The following is a 24,606-nucleotide window of genomic DNA, read 5'->3' as shown; positions in this document are numbered from 1 at the left end:
TGATATCATATCCCTTGATCAAGTCCAAACCATTATTATACAGTTTAGATGTGAATTAACCTTAATATTTCACACTTCATCAATACGAGCAATACTGATAAATCTCATTACTGCTTTCTATCCATCAACAAACTTTTGGCCTTTTGCAAAGAGAACAATCTTTGTTATAGAAGAAAAACTTTGCAAAATTCAATTCTAAATACAATATGCCAAATAAATGATTATGGCATCATTTCAACAAAAATCTAAAATCAGTTTTTGAATAAAATAATTGGACGTTCAATTACAAGGTAGGTAATCAAGCTATTCTCAATGTTTCAACTGTTTTCACAATATTCTTGTTCTAACTTATTGTGGTAGAGAGTTATTTCTGATCAATTACAAAGATCAGAATCATTTGTCACAAAAGCAGATACAGTTGGAAGCACACAAGTCACTCAGTATCTTCAGGTTCTGATGAAATATTATACTCCTGAGCTGTCACAACCATCTTTTCTCTTCAACACAGCTGATTGCCTTGCAGCCTTAGATATTTTGATATAATCTCAAGATACTTAATCTCATACCAATCTTCTGCTTGCATTTACAACCAGACTTCACATTTCCAGCAAATTGCCATTCTTGACTGCACTACTGCATTGCTCAAGAGTTGAGATGCTGGTCTGTGGAGAATTTATGCCCTGACAATAAATTGAGACCCCTCACATCCCAGGCCCAAAGGTAAACCAGAGAAGAAAGCAGAGATGTGATTTCCAAGTCTCACAGAAGCTCAATAGTATAGGGCTCTCCAGGCTCGGAAAGTAACAATACAGGACTTAATGCAGTTACAAGATATTTGACAGACTTGGCAAAGTGAACATGAAATGAAAGATCCTACAACTTGGGGCAACTGGGCAAGATTAGATTGAGAAGTGAGAGAGTTATAGGCAGGTATGGAGAGGAATATATTTTACTGCTGTTGATCACAAAATTTGTAAAAGGCCACCAAGTTAAGAAAAAAAGCTACGATATTAGAACGTAGAACATTACAGCGCAGTACAGGCCCTTCGGCCCTTGATATTGCGCCGCCCGGTCATACTAATCTGAAGCCCATCCCACCTACACTATTCCACGTACATCCATTTGCCTGTCCAATGACGATTTAAATGTACTTAAACTTGGCGAATCTACTACCGTTGCAGGCAAAGCATTCCATACCCTTACTACTCTGAGTAAAGAAACTACCTCTGACATCTGTCTTATACCTATCTCCCTTCACTTTAAAGTTGTGTCTCCTCGTGTTTGCCGACCCCATATTTGGAAAAAGGCTCTCCCTGTCCACCCTATCGAACCCTCTAATTAGATAAATTTAGAAGGTAAAATGCTGTGATGTGAAGACAATAGGGTTAGCATTCTGGAGGGGTCAGAAAGATCAAAGGAGTAAATGGAAATTCTTCAAACAAATCTCTCTTGTGAAAGAAAATGATGAGGATTCTTCAAAAGCTTTGTGGAGTGCAGACTGCCTAGTTACTACAATCAGAAAAGTTTGGATAGAGGGAATACTTACACTCCAAGATTAAGCACACAAGGCAGAAAATGCAAAAATTATAGTGGTTTGAATAAGTGGGCATTTGGGCTGGAATATGACAAAGCATTCTGTTCTGCAACACTTGATCAAGCAAATTCCTTACTGACATCTGTATGTAAAAATACAAATTTGCAAAAAAAAACATTTTAAAAAGTTTTAAATTTGCACATAAAAATTGCAAATATATGCAATAAATTACTTGCAAGACTTTATGAGCTTGGTCCATCAGTTTTCGCTTGTACTGGGCTATCTTCGCTACAGTCGTAGCCTGGTTCTTCTGCAGCTCATTTACATCCTCAGATATAATCTGTATGTGGGGGTGGAGAAGGTACACCAATGATAAGCTATTAAAAAGTTTACAAGATGTACAAAAGAAAGACGTCTCACATTTATGAAACTCTATCTTTAATTGTTTTATTTGAGTAATTGCACAAATGGAAATCAAAATATTATAGGAAAGGGTTAGTCTGTTTGCTGCTCAAACTGTGTGTGAAGAATGAAAAATCCTGCTCCTTGGATACTGCCTGACCTACTGTGCTTTTCCAGCACCACACTCTGGACTCTGATCTCCAGTATTTACAGTTCTCACTTTCTCCCTGTGAAAAATGTATGTGTGCTTCCAGTTTCTTTTTACATAAGCAGATGGAGATGCTAAAGAGTTCGGAGAGCATCTCTCATTTTGCAAATAAATAGGGGCAACATGGTGGCTCAGTGGTTAGCACTGCTGCCTCAGCACCAGGGACCTGGGTTCGATCCCAGCCTCGGGCAACTTTCTTCCCATGCCTGCGTGGGTTTCCTCTGGATGCTCCAGTTTCCTCCCACAATCTGAAGATGGGCAGGTTAGGTGAATCGCCCATGCTAACTTGCCCACATCGTTAGGTGCATTAGTAAGAAGGAAATGGGTCTGGGTGGGTTGCTCTTCGCAGAGTCGGTGTGGACTTATTGGGCCTAAGGGCCTGTTTCCATACTGTAAGGAATCTAATCTAAATTACCCATAGGGTTCAGGGATGTGTGGGCTAGGTGCATTAGTCAGGGTAAATGAAGAGTAATAGGGTAGGAAAATGGGTCTGGGTGGGTTACCCTTCCGGAGGGTCAATGTGGACTTGTTGGGCCAAATGGTCTATTTCCACACTATAGGGATTCTATGATTCTATGAAAAGACAGCAATCAAAAAAATACATGAGGATGACACTATTTTCTAACCTTTCTCTCAAAAGAAAATAAACAAAACAGTTGCTTGTGTAAAGAACTTAGAATGAGTTGACCTACAGGCCTTTTTCAAACACTTCCTACAGTGAGTACCAAAGCAAAGTTCTTATTGATACAGTCAGATTAATAATTATTAGAAATGTGCTCCAAGATGCTGCACTTTTTTTTTGAATGACTCCATAGGAACTCAACAAACAAAATACAATCAGTACAAGATTCACACTGGAATAAAAGAGGATACCTCAGGATTGTGTGGGTCTGATCGGAGAAGGAAACATGCTTTGTGTGGCTAGGAATAAGAATGCCAAGTAATTTGCTCCCAGATGTGGCAGTCGACAGCCAACTGTTGGAAGCTGCACAACAGCAGCCCAGCATTAATGTTTCTGATGGTTGCCTTGTGCTCCTGGTAAGTAGTCAGTAAGACTCTGCTTGGGAAATCCATATAATGGCAGGAGAATCAACTCAGCATCTGACTATGGCATGCTGCATTGCAAGTTCAACTCAGTGTCCAGGACTTCTATCAACATACCTTGTAAATAGGTATTGTCAGCTCTTGTGCTTGACTGTATAGTATTTCTCTCCATCTTACTTTGAAGCCCTGATTCCTTTGGCCCATCTGGACAGAACTACGACAAGTTATTTTTTAATTTAAAAATATGTTTCTTGAGGATATTAAAATCAGGTTTTTGTTCCAGCTTCATGGAAATCTCAAATCATGCCTTATAGGGTAGATGATCAACCTACTCTCAGTACCCACATTACACGGAGCTAGCTGTGGGAAACATAACAGCAACCAAAACACTATTGCCTAATTTGCTGGCAGGCAACTGAGATCAGACAGGAGCAGATTTAAACATCATTCTCAAATGCTGCAATGCCACCTGCTGTCAATTCAATGTGTTACACCTCTCCAATGTCAGATCCATACAAAGAACAATCAACTTAAAAATCTGCAAAAAGAAATTAGAGATTATTTGAATGTCTTACACTTTTGTTTCTAAACATATTCATGGTGACAATTTTCACAACGTAGCGATGCATAATTTCTGCATCACGTACTGAAGAAAGCTTTGTAACAAAAATTAATAGATTTAGATTACTTACAGTGTGGAAACATGCCCTTCGGCCCAAAATGTCCACACCGACCCTCCGAAGAGCAACCCACCCAAACCCATTCTTCACCTAACACTACGGGCAATTTAACATGGCCAATTCACACTTTTGGACTGTGGGAGGAAACCCACGCAGACACAGGGAGAATGCGCAAACTCCACACAGACAGAGGCAGATTCTTAAGAGTTTCTGGCCAAAATCACTTTCCAAAACATTGGTCCACAAAAGGACACAATATGTCCAAGTACTGTGCAGCAGTTAAATGACAACTGCTGAACTCTGCTTAAAGCTTTGACAAAATGTGCTACTTTTTAAACACAACTCAGGTTCTGCATTACTAAGTGACTAATTGCTGCATAACCTGCAAAGTGCATAATCATACCAGGTCAGCATTAACAACAGGGAAAAATAATGTTAAGTAAACAGAACTGATAGTGGCCTAAAAATGACTTTTGAAGCTAAAATCCCAACTCACATCCAATCTGCTTTGATGCTGTTTTGTCATCTGTTCCTGGAACTTAAGCCTCCTCAGCAATTCCTTAAAACCAACCATGGGCACTGGTATAAGCCTTAGGGGAGAGAGTAAGGAACAGAACAGTTAATAATCAAGTTGCATGTATATAATGAATGAAAATGCTGTTAAGAATCTTGTTATCACCACCCCCATTGTAATTTGAACGATCTGGAGAAAGAGGATACCAGCTTTTTACGAAAACGTGCAAACCTCTTAAAAGATACTTCTATATAGAAGCAAGAGAGAGAAAGTTTGCTTCATTGCAAATAAAAGGTTAATTGTAATGGAGTATAATAAATCTCAAAACATTAAAAAAAATTGGAAACGAGTCCACACAGGATTTCACGTCTTGCTCGATTTTGCTGATGAAGGAGCGTCGCTCCGAAAGCGAGTGGGCTTCCAATTAAACCTGTTGGACTATAACCTGGTGTTGTGAGATTTTTAACTTTGATTTTAGGTCAGATGGTTTTGGTGGGGTCAAGGGTCACTTGGACTACACAGCGCTGAACAAAAAAAGATTGCTGTGTGAGGCTGACAACTAGTCCACACCAAAGCAACACTGAGTTGAATAAGTTATTTTGCTCATTTACTAAGATTAAAATGCATGCATAGCAGCTTACAAAACCATCTTGTTTTATAATCATGCAAATTAGGGATGGGGCCATTCAGCCACATGAGCCTGCTTCCACATTCTGCAAGATCATGGCTGATCTGTTTAGTTTATGTCGTCCATGTTCCCTCCTACACCTGATGACCTTTAATCCCCTTGCCTAACTTTAGTTTCACCTTGAAAATACTTAATGGTCTCCCTCTGTCACCTGAGGCGCAGAGCTCGAAAAATTGACAACCCTCAGAAATTGAATCTCCTTCTCTCTGCCCTGAGATGGGTCTGGGTGGGTTACTCTTTGGAGAGTCGGTATGGACTTATTGGGCCTAAGGGCCTGTTTCCATACTGTAAGGAATCTAATCTAAATTACCCATAGGGTTCAGGGATGTGTGGGTGACACCTCATTTTAATTCCAGACTCTCCCACAAGGCAAGAAATCCTTTCCATACTTAGTGTCAAGACCATTCAGGATCTTGTCACTCACTTTTCTAAACTATCAAAACAAGCCCAGTCTTTCTAACCTTTCTTCATTAAGCAAGCCACTCATTCCAAGTACTAACCTAGTAAACTTCCGCTGAACTGCATTTATGACCTTCCTCACGCAAGAAAGACCATAACTGCACAGCATTTGAGACATGATCCCACCAGTTTTTTGTATAAATGAAGCACACTATTTTAACTGATGTTAAATTCCTCTAAAGATGAAGGATAGCATCTCATTCGCTCTTTTAGTTACTCGCTGTACTTGTATACTAATGTTTTCTGCCCCATGCACTAGAATTCCTAAATTCCTCGGCAGTCATTCTCCATTTACTCCATAAGACTGTTATTTTATTCTGACTGCCAAAGTGAACACCTTCACACTTATCCACATTTTCCTCCCTCTACCTGTCGTGTAAAATCGTGAAATGGGGAAAGCATTGAGTGGTCCTTCTAAAAGATGTTTTTTTTTCCTGTGCTTAGAGATTCAAAAGGGCTGTGTGGTTAGCAATCCAGACAGCAGTTTTGTTTTGCTATCAAGACAAAGTTCAAATTTAACCAAACAATTTAAATTAGGCCCTTAGCCACCCAAAACCTATTAAATTTAAGCCTGATGGTTTTGACAACTTAGGATCAATCTGATTGTAAAAATATTGATAGGTCAACATCAAGGGTATAAAAGAAGAGGGTATCTGAAAATCGGGGTGAGAGCACCTGCCATCTGTTAGAATTAACAACCACCAGCTCTAAAGGGAAAATCACTAACTCTCTGAAAGTAGATCAGCGAAGGAGGCACAGAACATTCCGGAAGACGTATCTTGGCTTTAATTTCGAGGGAGAGAGTGTGGTGCTGGAAAAGCACTGCCAGTCAGCCAGCATCTGAGGAGCAGGGGAATCTGTACACCTGCAAACCCACTGATACCCTTTTCAAATCACTAAGCACAAAAAAACCCAATCTTTTAAAGGGACCACACAATGCTTTCCTCATTGTAAAATTGTACAAACTTTGCAACATACCACATTTGTATTCACTCACTCACAACCTATTTTTACGGGTCTACATCTCCCTTTGTCTTCAGCATACTTTCCAATTTATCTTGGTGTCATCAGTGAATTTATAGCTGCACTGCCATTGCTCCCCTTATCCAAGTTATACTTTTATGCTCAATTCCTTTTATGATAACGTATAGCATCCCACTGGTCTTCTTGATTACATGCTATACCTGCAAACTAACCTTTTGTGACCCATGTTATGACAACAGATAACTTGGAGACAAACTTTTAACGATGTGTATTTTTTTTTTTAAAATGGACATGCAACCACGAGGATTTAAATAAAGTGGTTGTCAATGGACAGCGTCAGGCCCTAGATCATCAGATGACTAGGTGTCAAACAAACTTCAAAAAGGATGGACGTTAAGTGGAGTGGGTAATGCACTCCAAATTGAACCGCAATTGTCTGGGAGCTATCTCAGACTTTGAATATGATGGGAGAAAAGACTAGGTAGGAAATATTGCATGTTATCCTCTTTTAAGATGCACAATAACAGGAGTTAAAATTCACTTCATTCTTGGTCTGTGCGCGCTCGTGGCAAGTGTGCTAATGAGCTGAGTACAAGTGTGAGTTTATGCACTGTCTCATGTTGTGAAGGTCAGTCGAAGAATCACTCACTGATCACTGGTGTTGCCGGTGAAGGCAACTCTCACTAACTACTGGAAACCAGCCACTGCCAAAATGAAACAGGACAAAAGTATCTTAATTAATCTGCTGCACTAAGAATCTCAAAATCAACTGTGAAACTGCAATATTCCACTATCTGCTCTTAATGAACAACTCATCAAAACCAAAATGCATATTTTAACGTTTTTTTTGGATTCACTTCTGTTTTCTGGTCTGTATGAATGTACCATGTTTATTATTGCGACTTGTGTTTATTAACGACTAAACTCACTTTTCCTACCTCCGGAAAGCTTAATTAAATTGGCTCCTTTTGAAAATGAATTGATTTGGTCGAGGAGAATATCTTCCACAAGGGAGGGGATTTTTGTAAATTAACCTTGTTGTATAAAACTGAGGGGTGTGTGACTGAACAAAAATGTGGAGCCAATTCATCCCTTCCTACCAGAGCTTGGAAATTTGAAGTATCCTCTCCGGAACCATTATAAATTGGGAAACCTTCCCTGGAATCTGGTAAGATACTTATGAACTAGAAAGCCCAGACCCATTTGACGGTGGAGTTCTGAACTGCATTCTCCACTTAAGTAACATTTTTAAAAATTCTTCTTACCAGAATGATCAACTGCACATTTCCCAACATTATACGCCTTCTGTCAGATTTACGCCCACTCACTCAACCTATCAATACATATCTGCAAGTTCCTTCTTCAAAGTTTTCTTGCCCATCTTTGTGTCAGCTGAGAACTTAACTATTATGCCTTAGCTTTCCTCATTTAAGTCATTGATGTAAACAGCAGGAAGTAGAGGCCCCCATATATACCCTTGCCCAACACCACATTATACCAGACAAGACCCATTTCTGCAGATGGTTTCTGCCAACCAGCCAATTACTATTCATGCTAATAGGTCATGCCCTACACCAAGAGTTTTATGCTCTGCAACAACCTTCAGCACCTTATCAAATGCCTCCTGAAAATTCACAAACATAGTTTTTGTCTCATAATATCAAGCTGAATACTCCTGATTATAGAGTTTTTCGAAGCATTTAGCTATAACCTCAGATCAATTCTAAACATCTTCCCCTACACAGACTAATTGGGTTATAACTTTGTTTTCTGCCTTCCTTCCTCCCTTTTTTGAATGGGGGGTTATATTTGTTGCAGCCCAGTCTGTTGGAACCATTCCTAAATCTCGAAAATTGCAGCTTATCACAAAAGAATCTACTGGTCACTTCTTTTTAAGACCCTAAACCGAAGTTCCATCGGACGAGAAGAACTGTTGGCTACAGCTCCAGCTGTTTGCTTAGGACCATTGCCCTTGTGATTGTAATTTGACTTCTTCCTCCCTTCCAGCTCCAGATTTACAGCTATTACTGGAGTGTTTTGTTTATCCTCTATAGCAGAGGTAGAGCTCTGGTAGGGAGGGATGAATTGGTTCCACAGTTTTGTTTATTCTCTACAGCATTTAATCACGTGATCATCAATTATTCCCATTCTCACTCTCTAGAGAATCAGTACTTACCTACTATTCTTTTCCTTCCTAATCTGTAAAAACTCCTTAATCCACTTTTACAGGTCTAGATTGTTTCCTCTATTCTCACCATTTGGTCACTCTTTGTATTCTGACTAATTTTGGCCATTCTTTATACTCTGACTAATCATCTGATCTGCAACTCATTTTTGTACAGTTGAATACTCTTCAAAAACCTCCTCAGTAACCAAAGATGGTGAATCCTTCCTTTAGAATAGAAGAAACATAGTTATTCAAAGTATTTGCAGATATCCCTTTAAATATGTCCGTTCCAAACTGGGTATAAAATTCAATCATATTGTAGCCACTGTTACCCAAGGATGCCTTAACTCTGGTCATTCATTAATCCGGTCACTATACAAGGATCAGTCTCATGCATCTGGTTTTCTGGTCAGTTCCAGAATGCATTGCTTTAAGAAACTCTCAAAAGCCACCAATGCAAGTCCAGGCTAGTACAGGCAATCTTTTTTTTCCCCCAGTTTGTATATAAAGTCATCCACAATCACGACTGTCCCTTTATCACGAGCACCCAATATTTCTTGTACAATTTGTCCTCCATTGTGGTTGCTATTAGGGGCCTGTAGACAACTTCCACTAGTAATCTCCTTCCTACTTTTTCTCATCTCCTCTCAACGGATCCTATCTCCCAAATGAAGGTCCATTCTGACCACTGCACCCATTAATTAACCCTCCAACTTTACCGAGCTTCCTATTCTTCCTGAACATGACATGCTGCTCAATATTCACAATCTATCATCATGCAGCCATATCTCCATAGTTATCAGATCATACTTGCTCATTTCAATATGGCCTATCAATTTGTTTACAGTTTGTGAATGCAACTCAAATAGAGATTTTAGTGTGCATTTCTTTGTAACATCTTGTCTTGATTGTTGATGTGTACTTAGAGTTTCCCTCTCTGTCCCTTCCCATCATTCTCTAATCCTCCTTTCCAATTTTACTATTCTATTTTATCTTTGATGTACCACAAATTCATCTTTCTCCATTTGATCCCTTGCTCCTGATATTTAGTTTAAACAGCTCGCCAGATTTGAGAGAATGCACCTACATTGACAATTCTTTACAGGTAGATTCAGTACCAAACAGGAATTATGGTGCTCTTATAGGAGAACAAATATTTGATCAAACACCAGTTAAGAAATGACTCAGACACTATTAAAAGAAAAAAAAAAATCAGTTATCATTTTCCAAGTGCAAATTGGTCTGCTTTTAAAGATATACAACTTGTATATTATGAACCTGTCCACAGCAAGATGATGCCATTAAACATGCGATCTAGCCATCCTTGTGTCAGTCTCTCCCTACAAGATCCTTCTAATATCGGTCAGATTTTGGTGATGAGGATGGGATTGATGTAGAGTTATTTGCATCAGATAGCAGTAGAAACTGTGATTAAACAATATGGCTCCCAGGGAGTAAGCTGCTAGCATATCAAAGGATGTAGCTGGATTATGTGAAGCCTGAGCTTCAAACTGTCTCAGTGTATGAGAAGCCTGTTGGTCCTCATGCCCATCTGATTCAACAACTGACCATATTCTGTTTAGATTAGATTACCTACAGTATGGAAACAGGCCAAACAAGTCCATACCGACACTCCAAAGGGAAACCCACTCAGACCCATTCCCCTACCCTATATTTACCCCTGACTAATGCATCTAACTCTATGGGAAATTTATCGTGGCCAATTCATTGGACCTGCACATGTTTGGATCGTGGGAGGAAACCAGAGCACCCGGAGGAAACCCACGCAGACACAGGGAGAATGTGCAAACAGACAGTCGCCCGAGGCAGGAATCGAACCAGGGCCCCTGGCACTGTGAGGCAGCAGTGCTGACCACTGAGCCACCATGCCGCCCTCAAATAATTCACACTGACTCCCCCTTAGCAGGTCCAGCATATAGAAAAATCCCAAGGAGTATTTTAAAATAAATAAAAACTTCTCCCTCCAGCTATATTTTTTTTAAAAACAGCATTAAGTGAAGTTAGAGGGAAAACACATTTTTTAACAGCTTGAAAACTGAAAAGAAAAGGCCACATGCAGTAATAAATTACATGGAGCGAAAGTTTATCTTGGAGTAAAGTACTTTATGTAGCGATTGAATGAAAGGCACGAGAGCAAGTTAGTTCAAATACATTGGTGACAGAATAGTGGTGATGAGCTGCCCAAGGCAAATCCTCTGCTCAATTCTTCATGCCTCCTAATGCTGAGCTTTGCTCTTCAGTTGTGTGGCAACAGCCTCTCATTAAATGTAACAAAAGGAAGATAATATACGAGATGGGTTTCCCTTTGCCATCCTCATGAGCGAATAAGGAAACATGCCCTCTTCCTGAAGGACCCTCTTCCTGCAAATAGCCACTGTCCCTCAAGAATCTAGCTCTTGAAACATCACCAAATGATTGCGGAATCTAACACTGGGTCATGCTGCTAAGTGTGGCCCTCTTATTGGAGCCTGGGCAATTTGCAAAAAGGACAAAACCAACCTTCCCGAGTTATCAAACAATGTTACTTCAAGGGGTATGTCAGAGGGAAGAACATTCATTCCTCCCGTTAGAAAATATAATGGAAATAAGCTAATTCTGCTTGTAATAATGGTATTTGAAACTGGAAAACTGTAAACTCTAACTGCAAACATTATCTAGTTATTCAAGCCAAACATCCAACTGTGCAACTGGAAAACTGTAAACTCTAACTGCAAACATTATCTAGTTATTCAAGCCAAACATCCAACTGTGCAATTCATTAGGTAATCTTGGGAGCTCCGTCACAGTGCGGAGACTGACTTGAAATTTCATCAGAAAAAAGCTCACTTATAATGGATCAAATAGCTGTTTATTTTCACATTTTGGCTATTTTAGAACCAACGCAAAGACAGAGTCATACAATACGGAAACAAACCCTTCAGTCCAATCAGTCCATGCCAAACATAATCCATAACTAAACTGGTCCCTCCTGCCTGCTCTTGGCCCATAGCCCTCCAAACCTTTCCGATTCATGCACTTATCAAAATGTCTTTTAAATGTCGTAACTGTGCCCGCATCCACCACTTTCTCAGGAAGTTCATTGCACATGCGAACCAACCTCTGTCCAAAAACTTTGCACCTCATGCCTTTTTTAAAATCTCTCTTTTTTTACTTTAAAAATGCGCCCTAGTCTTAAAATCCCCCATACTAAGGAAAAAACACCTACCGTTAACCTCTATCTATACCCATCATGATTTTATAAACCTCCATAAAAATCACCTCTCAAACTACTACATTCCAGTGAAAAAGGTCGTCCCAGCCTTTCTTTATAACTTAAACCTTTCAGAACCGGCAATATCTTGGTAAATCTCTTCTGAACCCTCTCCAGGTTAATAATATCCTTCCTACAACAGGACAACCAGAAGTAGACAGAGTCTTCCAGAAGAGGTCTCACCAATGTCCTGTACAACCTCAACATGACTTCCCAATCCCTGTACTCAAGGGACTGAGCAATGAAGGCAAACGTGCTAAATGCCTTTTTTGATCATTCTGTCTATGTGTTGCAAACTTCAAAACAATTATGTACCTGAATCCCTAGGTCCCTCTGTTCTACAACACGACCCAAGGCCCTCCCATTAATTGTATATGTCCTGCTCCTCTGTTGTATCAAAATGCAATGCCTCGCGTTTATCCAAATTGAACTCCATCCGCCATTTTTCAGTCCATTGACTCATTTGGTCAAGATCCAGAGTGAAAGAAAATCACTATGTCTCTAACCACACTCACTGTGTTACTGTCCAATGTTACTGTCTACTGTTTGGTACTGAAAGTATACTGCAAAGACATTAACGTTTTGCTGCTTAATCCATTCTTCATTCAAGCCCTACCTGCCCCATTAGACATCTCCATTGCAAAAACAAAATGGAGAGGAATTTCAGAACTGTACTTTCAATGTTTGCACTGAACATATGAAACTTTACGCTATCATATAAACCTATGCACAAAAGAATTATGTAAACAAAAGCAAAACCATTGTACTTTTTACACAGTTTCCACTAGTCATGCAATATGAATGGTGAAAAGAGGAGATAGAGAAACCTACTTTTCAGGATCAGGATTGTCAACTTTAGCCTGCTCCCAAATTATTGGATCAACGCCTGCAATGGAAAATGGTACCAATAACTGTAACATTCACTCTGAAAATTTATGATTGACATTTTGTCAGAACAGATAAGTGAGCAATAGCTTTTTTCCTGGCAACATATTATTGTGAATCACTTCAGATAGCTTCATTTAAATCAACATTCCACATGCTTTGCAATTGCAGAGTGTGATTTTCTGATGTATAATTGAATTAAATACACATGTTAGGGCAACAGAGTGGCTTAGTGGCACTGCTGCCTCATTGCGCAGGACCAAGGTTTGATTCCAGCCTCAGGAGACTGTCTGTATGCATAGTCTCCCAATGTCTGCTAAGGGTTTCCGCCAGGTGCTCCGGTTTCCTCCCAAAATCCAAAGATATGCGGGTTAGGTTGACTGGCTATGGGAAAATGCCCATTTTGTCCAGGAATGTGCAAGCTGGGTAGATTAGAAATGGAGGGTTACAGGGATAGGGTAGTGTGGACTTAAATCAGCCAATGGGCCTGATTCCACAGTGTAGGGATTCTATGATTCTACATGAAAATAGAAGTTCAGAAAAAAAAAATCATTTTATAACTTGGAAATAAAACCCAGCAGGAAAGACCAAAGAACTTGCATACACCTACATTCTTCTGTAACTCTGAATTTGTGAAGTTAAAATTAGCTTTTGCCTCAGACCTCTGTGGGTGGTGATCATGCTGCTCCCACATGGTCTAAGAAGATGCTTTCTTTTCCTGCCCAATCCACTCCAGGACTTGGGCATAAACAAATCAAAGCTGACACTCCACTGCTGCACTGAGGGAGCTGCTGCCTTTCAGGTGTACATTAAACCAAGGATCCGTCTGTCTGTTTGGGCGGATGTTAACGATCCCATGGCAGTACTTCTTATAAGGGCAAGAGAGTTAAACTTAATAACCTGGACAATATCTATCTCTTGATTAGCATCACAAAAGATAGACTACCTGGTCATGATCAGAATGCTGTTACAGGACGTTGCTGCACAGAAATTGTCTGCTGTTTCCCACGACAGCATTAACACTTCAAATATACGTCACTGGCTATAAAGTACTTTGAGAAGCATGATGGTCAGGTAAAACACCAGATAAATGCCAGTCTTTAATAAAGTTCACCATGAGATTGAATTTGATAGAGTTGGCCCTTTGTGGCAAGGTGGGGGATGAGTCTTAGACTTGACAGGTTTATCCTGTACATTGTGGTTCGAATCCAATTTTCACATGCAGAAGCTGTTCAGCCGCATTATCTAATACAGACAAAATACTGCAGAGACTGGAAATCTGAAACAAACAGAGAATGATGGAGAACCTGAGCAGTTCTGGCAGCATCTGCAGAAACAGAAAAAGCATTAATGTTTGGAGTCCAATATGACTCTTCAGAACTGATGCTGTTGCCAGACCGGAGTTTCTCGAGAATTCTCTGTATTTGAGCCACATAATCTGTTCATTTCTATAAACAGGTAGGGTAACTGCTTTATATTTCACTACATACCAGCAGGAGGATTCTGTAAAAGTTGCTTCATCTGAGCTGGAGAAAGTTCTGTCCTGGGCAGTGTGACAATCACTCCTAACTGCATCAGATGACTCTTTACGGTAGCTTGCTCCAGCGAGCTGTAGAGGTTTGTCACTGAAACTCTTCTGGAATTCCCATTTGGAAAACGTTCAACGACATAGATCACCATTTCTGTTCTGAAAATAAAAACATCTTTATAACCAAGATGCAATCTAGAGACAGAAGTAAAGCTCCAAATTCAAATCACAATTCAGCAGCTCGCAGAAACTGATTTTTAAGAAAATCTTTATTTAAAAGGGGCAGCACTGTGGCTCAGTGGTTAGCACTGCTGCCTCACAGCACCAGGGACCCATGCTCAAATCCAGACTCAGGCGACTGTCTGTGTGGAATTTGCACATTCTCCCCTTTCTCCTTAAAAAAAAGGTCTGATGGTCATTAGTCACAAATGGAAGGAAACCTGCATCCTTACCTGGCCGGTCCTACATGTGACTCCAGGTCTATAACAATGCAGTTGACTCAGTTGTCCTTTGAATAGGCACAGCAAGCCACTCAGTTACTTCAAACTGCTAAACAGTCTCAAAGGAATTAAACTGACAGACTACCAGGCATCAAAAACAATAACGACATACTCAGCACTGTTGAGCCTGTAAAGTTCTCCCGATGAACAATCAAAGACAAGTGCTAACGTTGGAAGAGCTGACACAAAGTAGTCAAGAAACAGCCCATTGATTGTAAGGTACAATTGCATGAGCATAATTATGTCCCAGACAACACCATCATCATCTCTAGGGGTAACATCCTGTCCCAACAGCACAACAGGTCCAGCAGAGGTAATAGTATAGTGGCATTCAGTGAGTTTTCCGACCTGTGAAGTCTCATGTTATTGGGTCAAACAAAGGTAAGAAAATCTCCTGCTGATTAGCACATTAGAGACTTGGCTGAAAGAGGGACAGCTGAATGCCCCAGGATTTCAGGTGATAGAAAGAGATCGAAGGAGTGGGGGAAATTGCGATACTGGTAAAGGAGAATTTCACAGCTGTACTAAGGGAGGATACATCAGAGGACTCACTCAGTGAGGCAATCTAGGTAGAACACAGGAGTAGGAAAGGTGAAACCACAATGCTGGGGATATACTACAGGCCTCCCCAACAGCCAGCGGGAGATAGAGGAGACAACATATGGACAGACTTTGGAAAGATGTCGTGGGGGGTAATTTTAACTTCTTCTGTATTGACTGGGACTCACTAAGTGCTAGGGGCTTGGATAGGGCAAAATTTGCAAGGACCATTTAGGAGTGGGGCTCTTGATACAGTATGTTACAGTCCAGCCAAGGAAGGGGTTATACGGACCTGGCTTTGGGAAATGATCCCGCCCAGGCGAATGAAATTTCAATGGGAGAGCATTTCAGGAGTAGTGACCATAATACCGGTGAGTTTTAAGATACTCATGGATAGGGATAAAGCAGCCCTTGGGTGAAGGTGTTAAACTGGGGAAGACAAGCTACAATATTATGCAGAAACTGGAGAATTTTGATTGGAAGCAACTGCTTGAATGTAAATCCACATTGGACATGTGGGAGCATTTCAAACAGCAGTCGATCAGAGTTCAGGAGTGGCACATACCTGCGAGAATGAAGGATAGGTATGGCAAGTTATGTGAACCATAGGTAACCTTGGTCAGAAATAAAAAAAAGGAAGCATACGTAAGGTCTAGGAGAATGGGAATTGATAAAGCCCTTGAAATTGTTATGAAGATGTGGGCGTACTGTACTTTGAGAGTTAAAAGCTTGCAGAACTACCTGACAGCACCAATTGTTCTGAATAATATACAATGTAACATGTGGTCCAGTAGCTAGGGTAACTGGTTGCCTGGAGACAAATCAAATTTGAATTAGGCCAATAGGTTTAGATTATAACGCCAAAAAAAACAAAAAAACCCCACCAAACTCCCATCAAGTTGGAATCAAGTACATTAACAACATTAAAAGTCAATGACACAATCCAATGCTTTGGGGGTGTAAGTCCAGGATAAATTGAACAGTTGGGTAGAACTGCCAAAAGATCAACAGATGTAGGCTGCTAGTCAGAACTCTGAGGTACCGGCCTAGAGAAGGAATGTGCACAGAAAAAAAAAAATCAACACTGACCTGGAGAGAAAATCTATAGAGGAAGACATAAAAAGAAGATTCAACCGCTGGCTGGTTTGGAAATTTGAATTTTTGGTACAACTAAAATTGGGGGTTTTACCAAACTAGCATTATGGGAGGGAAAGTAAAAGATAGGCTAGAGGAAGGAGTTGTAAACAGTTGTTTGTTAATTATTCTGTTATACTTTAAGAAATAGACTTGTTAATTTTTACTTTAAATAGTTCTTGGCCTCTCAAACTGTCACAGATTACTGCGCGGGATAACTTTGTTTCTGGTTCAAATTAAGCAGGAGGGTTTAACCAGTGTTGTAACAAAGTACATAAGGAAAAGTAGGAAAGAACATAACAAGGAATTAGAAGGGCTAAAAGGGGCCATGAAAAGTTGTGAGCAAACAGGATTCGGGAGAATCCCAAGGCTTTTTATACATATCTAAAAAGCAAGAGGGTAGGCAGGGAAAGGGTTGGCCTACTTGAGGACAAAGGAGGGAATCAATGTGGGAGCCAGAAGAGGTAAGTGAGATCCTAAACAAATATTTTGTGCCGGTATTCACCGAAGCGAAGAAATTCGTAGAGGATGATCTCAGGGAAGGGAGTGGTGCGTTTCTAAGCCAAGTTGTTATTAGAAAGGAAGCGGTGTTATCAATCTTAAAAAGTATTAAGGTAGATAAGCCCCTGGGTCCTGATGGAATCAACCTCAGTATTCTGAGAGAAGCAAGAGAACAAATTGCTGGAGCATTGACAGACACCTGTGCACTTTCTTTGGCTACAGGTGAGGTCCCAGAGGACTGGAGAATAGCCAATGTGGTTCCATTCTTGGTAGCAGGGATAATCCTGGAAATTGCAAGCCTGAGAGTCTCACACTGGTAGTTGGGAAATCATTGAAAAAGATTCTCAAGGACAAGATCTATGCACATTTAGAAACAAACAGACTTGTTAGCGATAGACAGCATGGTTTTACGTAGGGGAGGTTATGACTCACTAACTTGATCGTGCTTTTTTGAGGAGGTGAAGATGATGATTGATGAGGGGAAAGCGGTTGATGTTGCCGATGCCGATGTGGACTTGATTAAAGCCTTTGACAAGGTCCCTCGTGGCAGACTGGTACAAAAAGGTGAAGTCACGTGGTATTAAGGGTGAGTTGGCAAGATGGTTACAGAACTCGCTTAGTCATCGGAGACAGAGGGTAGTGGTGGAAGGATTCTTTTCGGAATGGAGGGTTGTGATAGTGGTGTTCCACAGGGATCAGTGCTGGGACCTTTGCTGTTCATGATCATTATAAATGATTTGGAGGAAAACATAGCTGGTCTAATGCCCTCATTTTGGGACCCTGCAACCATATGGGATAAATGTGGATTTCAACAGCTTCCAAATTTCCCCTCCCCCTACATTATCCCAGTCCCAAGTCTCCAACTCAACATCAGCCTCTGGACCCGTCCATCACTTCCCCCTCTGATCTATCACCTTCTCCCTCACTTTCAGCCACCTATTGCTTTCCCAGCTACCTCACCCCATCCCATTTATCTCTCAGCCCTGACCCATAAGCCTCATTCCTGAAGGGCTTGTGCCTGAAACATGGATTCACCTGCTCTTCAGATGCTGCCTGACTGGCTGTGCTTTTCCAGCACCACACTCTCGACTCTAATTCATAGGTTTGCAGACGATATAAAGTTTGGAGGAGTTGTGGATAGTGAGGAGGATTGTCAGAGGATATAGATCAGCTGGAGGCTTGGGCAGAAACATGGCACAGAGTGTAATCCAGACAAATGTGAAGTGATCCATTTTGGAAGGTCAAGTACAGGCGGAAATTATACAGCGAATGACCAAACTCTTGGGAGTATTGATATGCAGAGGATCTGTGTGTGCTATAAAAAAGGCTTATAGCATTATTGCTTTCATTGGAAGGGGCACGGAGTATAATGATAGGCAAGTTGTGCTGCAGCATAAAAGAACTTTACTTAGGCCACACTTGGAATATTGCATACAGTTCTGGTCACCACACTATCAGATGGATGTCGATGCTTTGGACAAGGTACAGAAAAGGTTTACCAGGATGCTGCCTGGTATGGGGGATTTTAGCTATGAAGAAAGTCTGGACAGATTGGGTTCATTTTCACTGGAATGGAGATTGAGGGGCTACCTAATCCAAGTTTATAAGATTGTGAATGGCATGGACAGTGTGGAAAGTATGAGGCTTTTTCCCCAGGATGGAGGGGTCAATTACGAGGGGACAGAGTTTCAAGGTTTGAGGTGGGAAGTTTAAAAGAGATGTGCGAGGCAAGTTCTCTCACAAAGGGTGGTAAGGGCCTGTAACACGTTGCCAAAGGAGGTGGTAGAAGCAGACACTAGCAGCATTCAGGCAGCACCTGGATGAGTACATGAATAGAAAGGGAATAGAATATGGATCCTGTAAGTGAAGACAGTTTTAGCATGGAAGGGGAAAAAGGGCTGAAGGGCCTGTTCATGTGCTGTATTGTTCTTTGTTCTTGTTCTTTTAAAGAGCCAATGACTTCAGCTGATGAATCATGCTCCTCCATATTGATCATCAACAGAGATCAGAATGTGCTCGGCTGGGGAATCTTCAATGTCCACCATCAAGAGTGGCTTGGCTTGGCAGCAGGACTACTGGTCAAACTGGTAGAGCCCAAAAAGCTGCTAGATTGAGTAAGGGAAACAAAAGATTAAAAAAACAGCTTGATCTCAGTCTCCAGCAGTCTGCCTGCTGCAGAAGCATCTGTCCATGACAGTAAGAGTGCCCATTGGAGTACCTTCCATCATGTTGTGAGGCATTATCACCTAACTGACTGCAATAGGCATAGAACAGATCTAGTAACTCGGGATAGGGCATCCACGAGGTGATGTAGGCCATCAGGAGCAGCAAAATTGCACACCAACACAATGTCTCTCCCTCACTGAGGTTGGACCGAGACAGAGACCGACTGCTGGACAATGAAAATTTTCAAAGAGAGAATCTGAACCCTGGCTGTTACATTCTAAGGTATTTCCATCACTGAATTTCCCATAATCAACATGCTGGAGATTACCATTGTTCAGAAACGGAATTGGAGTCGCCACCTTAATAGAGTGGGTACAAAGTTGAAACTTTATTGCTGGAACAGCACAGCAGGTCAGGCAGCATCCAGGGAACAGGAGATTCGACGTTTCGGGCACAGGCCCTTCTTCAGGAGTGGGTACAAAAGCAGGTCAGAAGTTGAAAATCTGGAGCAAGTAACTCACCTGACCCCTTAATGTCTGTCCAATATGTACAAAGCACAGATCAAAAGTATGATGAGAAAGTGCAATGATAACAACACAAAAGAAAAAGATCATCCAGGGCAAAGCAGTCCACATGATTGGCAACACATCCACAAACATACACTCTCTTCAATGGTGCACAGTTGCAGCATCTACAAGATGACTGGAGAAATTCACCTTAGACAGTACCTTCCAAATCCACAACCATTACCATCTAGAAGGACAAGAGCAATTGCCATCTGCCAATTCCCCTTCAAGACACTTATCATCCTGACTTGAAACTCTCACTGTTTCTTAGCTGTCGGTTGGGTCAAAATCCTGAAGCTGCCTCCCTAATGGCATGTGGGTCTACCTGCAACATATAAACAGCAACGGTTCAAGGCAGCAGCTCACCAACTGCCTTTTCAAAGCATAATAAATGGTTGGCCATCCATCAAAACCTAGCTTTCATTGTTAATATCAAAGTTTAAGCATCAATCTTTGGAAAATTACAGATTAGTTATATCATGTTTGTTCATATTTTTAGAGTGAATAGCAATAAACTTTAAAATATTTTGACCTGCTTTGGTAATATACATAAATAACACAATGATGATTTAAAACTGAATGCACTGTTTTAAAAGCCTGAAGAAGCCTGCATAGACCAAAGACTCATGCTAGCTTGCTGATTTGATTATATTTTCATTCATTAATTAAGCCCAGCTATCAAGTTCTAGAAATATTTTAGTTAGTTACATTATTCTTTTATTTCAGCAAGTTCAAATTCAGCCTGGACTGATTGTAAAGAATTTATATGAAACACATCCTATAAGAAATGAATTTGGATAATTACAAGTTAAACTCCTAATAGGAGATATTAAAAAAAAACAATGAGCAGTAGATAATGAGGCTGGCTTCAAGAAAAGTTAGGTAAGAAGCAGGAAAATTTCACTGCTGTAATAAGCAAGGATGCTTCTAAAATAACACTAAAGAGCAATTAACCTCGCACTGCTCTCCAGATACTGCCTGACCTGCTGAGCATTTCCAACATTTCCTGGCTTTGTTTCAGATTTCTAAAAACTTCTTTGAGTTCTGCTTCTTTTAAAAGGAATTGTTGGAAGGTGAAGAGACAGATCCCCTCGCCACTAGCTGTACGACAGCTGGCATAGGACAGTTCAATATTGAAAACAAACAACTAATTATTGTCATTAACACTGTCCCTTCATTATAAACAAAGAAAAATGTAAAATAATTGACTCGCGTACTTACTGGTCATCAGGCAGTGCTCGGATTCCTTCAACATTCACCATGATTTGGGGCAACCCTCCGAGAATTTTGTGCAAAGATTCTACGATCAATTGTTGCTGGTTTCGAATGTCAGCCTCTTTTTTGTTAAAAGCCAAAGCTACTAGTCCATCCTCATCCTTATTACTGGGTATGCAGCTGAAACCAACAGTCTGTGACAAGATGCAAAACATTAATCAATCACTTTCACAGGTCTTCAACATGGGAGGGAGTCCGAGACTCTAGAAACGTAACAAGGCTACAACAACACAGCCAGAGAAACTGGTAGTGTCGGCTGTGCACAAAGAAACAAAATGTCAAAATGCTGTAAAATTCACACATGAAAAATTATTTCAGTATCACATTGCCGCTGACGTGCCAGATTATAAAAGTGCACTTTCAAACCAAGTGTAAGCTCCAAGCACCTTTCATGGGACAATACAAGCTGGCTGTTCCAATAACAACCAGGTCAAAGTGTTCTGGTCCCTTCACAGATTGGGTTAAAATCTGGGCTGCTGTTGAACCCTGGTTTTGAAGCCAATCAGAAACTTTAAAAAATGCGGTGTGAAGTTAGATATGGAACAATAAGAATAAACAGAAGAAAGAAAATTTTAAAACTATTTTTCAGAATATGTAACAGAAATTTAAGTACATTAAATATTTAATGTTAACTAACTTTAGTACACTGTTGGAAAGTATTTTCTTTATTTTCTTATTTTCTGCTACTCAAGTTAACTAAGGCAATCACTTGGAGCTTCTCACAGATGAGCATTAAGTAAACCATTTGAGCATAAGAACATAAGGAATAGGAGTTGGCCATCTGACCGGTCGGGCCTGCTCTGCCATTCAAGATAATAACGGTTGATCTTTTTGTGTGTATTCAGTGCCACTTAACCACCTGCTCACCGTAACCATTAATTCCTTTACTATTAAAAAATCTGCCTTTTCCTTAAAAGCATTTAATGAGGACGCTTCAACTCCTTCACTGGGCAGGGAATTCCACAGATTCACAACCCTTTGGGTGGAGAAACTCCTCAACTCAGTCCTAAACCTGCTGCCCCTTGTTTTGAGGCTATGCCTCCTAGTTCTAGTTTCATTCACCAGTGGAAACAACCCTCCTGCTTCTATCATATCTGTTCCCTTCTTAATTTGATATGTTTCTATAAGATCCCCCTTCACGTCTAAATTCCAGTGTAGTCCCAGTCCACCCAATCTCGCTTCATAAGGCAACCCTCTCAACTCCGGAGCCAACCTAAATGAACATCTTCTGCATTCCCTCCAGTGCCTTTACACCCTTTCTCAAGTAAACAGACCAAATCTGTACACAGTACTCCAGGTGTGGCCTCACCAGCATCCTGTACAACTGCAATGCAACCTCCTTTAAACTGTATCCCTCCACCAATGAAGGACAATATTCCATTTGCCGCCTTAACTACCTGTTGCACCTGCAAACAAATGCTCTGTGATTCACGCACAAGGAATGTAGGTCCCTCTGCACAGCAGCACGCTGCAGTTTTTCACCATTTAAGTAACTGCCCATTTTGCTGTTATTCCTACCAAAATGGATAACCTCACCTTTACCAATACTGTACTCCATTCGCCAGATTCTTGCCCAATTATTTAACCTATATATACCCGTCTGCAGACTGTTAGTGTCTGCTACACACTTCACTCTACCACTCATTTTTGTGTCATCTGCAAACTGACACACTACATTTGGTCTCCAACTCTAAATCATTTATATAAATTGTAAACAATTGTGGTCCCAATACCGATCCCCGAGGCACACAACTAGCCACTGACAGCTAACAGAAAGCAGAGTGTGGGGATAAATGAATGTTTTTTCTGGTTGGCAAACCAATCTTGTAGCTATTCGCAGTGATAGGAGCGATGTTGGTTTGCTATCTATGTTAGCAATGCCTGTGGCCACCACAGGCAAAAACTGTTCTACCAGAGATTAACGATTAACAAAGCGCACAACCTCCAAATCATACTATGGTTGAAATAACTGATCATCAATTTCAGGAGTGCAGTCAGCTGTAAATGTGCAATATATATCTTCATACACCTCAATAATGTCACCATCTAATTGTAAACAACTTTCTATTCATCAGTGAATTGAGTGAAATCTTTTAATGAATCAGATCTATCCCAAGATTTTCTTTGATGGGTTGATGAATAGGAAGGGTTTGGAGGGATATGGGCCGGGTGCTAGCAGGTGGGACTAGATTGGGTTGGGATGTCTGGTCGGCATGGATGGGTTGGACTGAAGGGTCTGTTTCCGTGCTGTACATCTCTATGACTATGTTTGGGATCACACACAGTTCACGCCTACCAGCCGCTGTATCAGGAATCTATGGAGGTGCTTACTTTGGTTCCTTTCCTTTCTTAAATCTGACATTTGTATCATTCGGTCATGTACAAGTACAAATGTTTGAAGTTGCTTCTACTTAAACATTCACCTTAAACCGACAGAAAGGGTTTTCTTGAGTGAACTCGACAGGAGCCAGATTATTGTGAAAGTAACCTTTCCCCGTTCCCCAGAATGCCTGTAGCTGGTTCCACTTTGCCAAAATAGCATCGCGCTCATCCCCCAGTAGAGTTGGTGCAGAAAGGGCGCTTGCTGTGTTGATCAGTTGAGCTGACTGTGTCGGAGGCTGTATCGCCTGTCCAAGGAGTCCTCCAACTTTAAAAGTAAAAAGAGAAATCAAACAAAACTCCGAGCTGGTTTTACACATTTACTATTCACTGCTGAAACCATATTTGAATTTGATTTTACAAGTGTCTGAAAGCTTAAAAACCTACTTTGTCCCTTTGCCTTCCTGTGAACTTACCTTGCTGCTGTTGCTGAGTACCAAAGCCACCAAACCCTCCAAATGTGGAGCCAGCTGCTAAGCCGGTTGTCAGACCTGTGCCAGTACCCGTGCCAAAACCACCACCAAACCCAAAGCCTTTATTCGCTGTGTTCTGGAAAAGGCCTGAAAAACAAAAGAAACAACATGGCATTACAAAAGCCAAAAAAAATGCAACACAGGCTTTCTTAGGATTGCCAATTTGTTGGTTTAGTTCAGGTTATTCTTCAGGGGAAGTTTTATTTAGGTGTAGTGCAAAAAAGAAATTTTGAACAATTGCAAAGAATGTCTTACAAACTATACACATTTACGTGAAACAAAACAAAAGTTTGTTTACACAGCAGTTTATCATTTCTTCAGGATGTCTCAAAGTACATTCCAACCACTGGATACGTTTGAAGGGCAGACAATGCCATTGTGGCAGATCACCAACAGAGTGAAATCTGTGCATACCAAGGTGTCAGATAGCCTGGATTTAACATCTCCTTTAAAAGACAGCACATAATGTGCTCAAGGCTGTAGTGGGACTGTAATCATCAGTTGGAGTGCCATTAATTGAGCCAAGTGGATAAGTGTGTTTTGTGCACGTGCGTGCCTGCATGTAAACGGGATGTCATGAGCAATGTTTATATCAACTCTGTGATGAATGACGTCTGTTTTATTCTATTCAAGGTCTCCCGCATAAATCTCTACTAATTTTATTTTGCAATCCCAGCTTCCGACTACATCATAGAGGGATAGAACTGA

General features: G+C 40.7%; 1 protein-coding gene across 5 annotated transcripts in view; it reads right to left on the bottom strand.

Moving 5' to 3' along the window:
* nup54 (nucleoporin 54) overlaps window positions 1–24,606 on the bottom strand; it is a 67,220-nt gene that overhangs the window by 2,892 nt on the left and 39,722 nt on the right. For all 5 annotated transcript variants that reach the window (XM_043695633.1, XM_043695649.1, XM_043695653.1 and 2 more), the window contains 7 exons: window positions 23,842–23,985; window positions 23,470–23,693; window positions 20,993–21,180; window positions 14,327–14,523; window positions 12,783–12,837; window positions 4,365–4,458; window positions 1,767–1,874 (listed from right to left, as the gene is read on the bottom strand). In XM_043695633.1, the coding sequence (XP_043551568.1) occupies window positions 1,767–1,874; window positions 4,365–4,458; window positions 12,783–12,837; window positions 14,327–14,523; window positions 20,993–21,180; window positions 23,470–23,693; window positions 23,842–23,985 (1,010 nt within the window). The remainder of the gene's footprint in view (window positions 1–1,766; window positions 1,875–4,364; window positions 4,459–12,782; window positions 12,838–14,326; window positions 14,524–20,992; window positions 21,181–23,469; window positions 23,694–23,841; window positions 23,986–24,606) is intronic.

This window comes from Chiloscyllium plagiosum, chromosome 1 (genome assembly GCF_004010195.1).
Source record: "Chiloscyllium plagiosum isolate BGI_BamShark_2017 chromosome 1, ASM401019v2, whole genome shotgun sequence".
Lineage (NCBI taxonomy): Eukaryota > Metazoa > Chordata > Chondrichthyes > Orectolobiformes > Hemiscylliidae > Chiloscyllium > Chiloscyllium plagiosum.
This window is presented reverse-complemented; position numbering and strand designations above follow the sequence as displayed.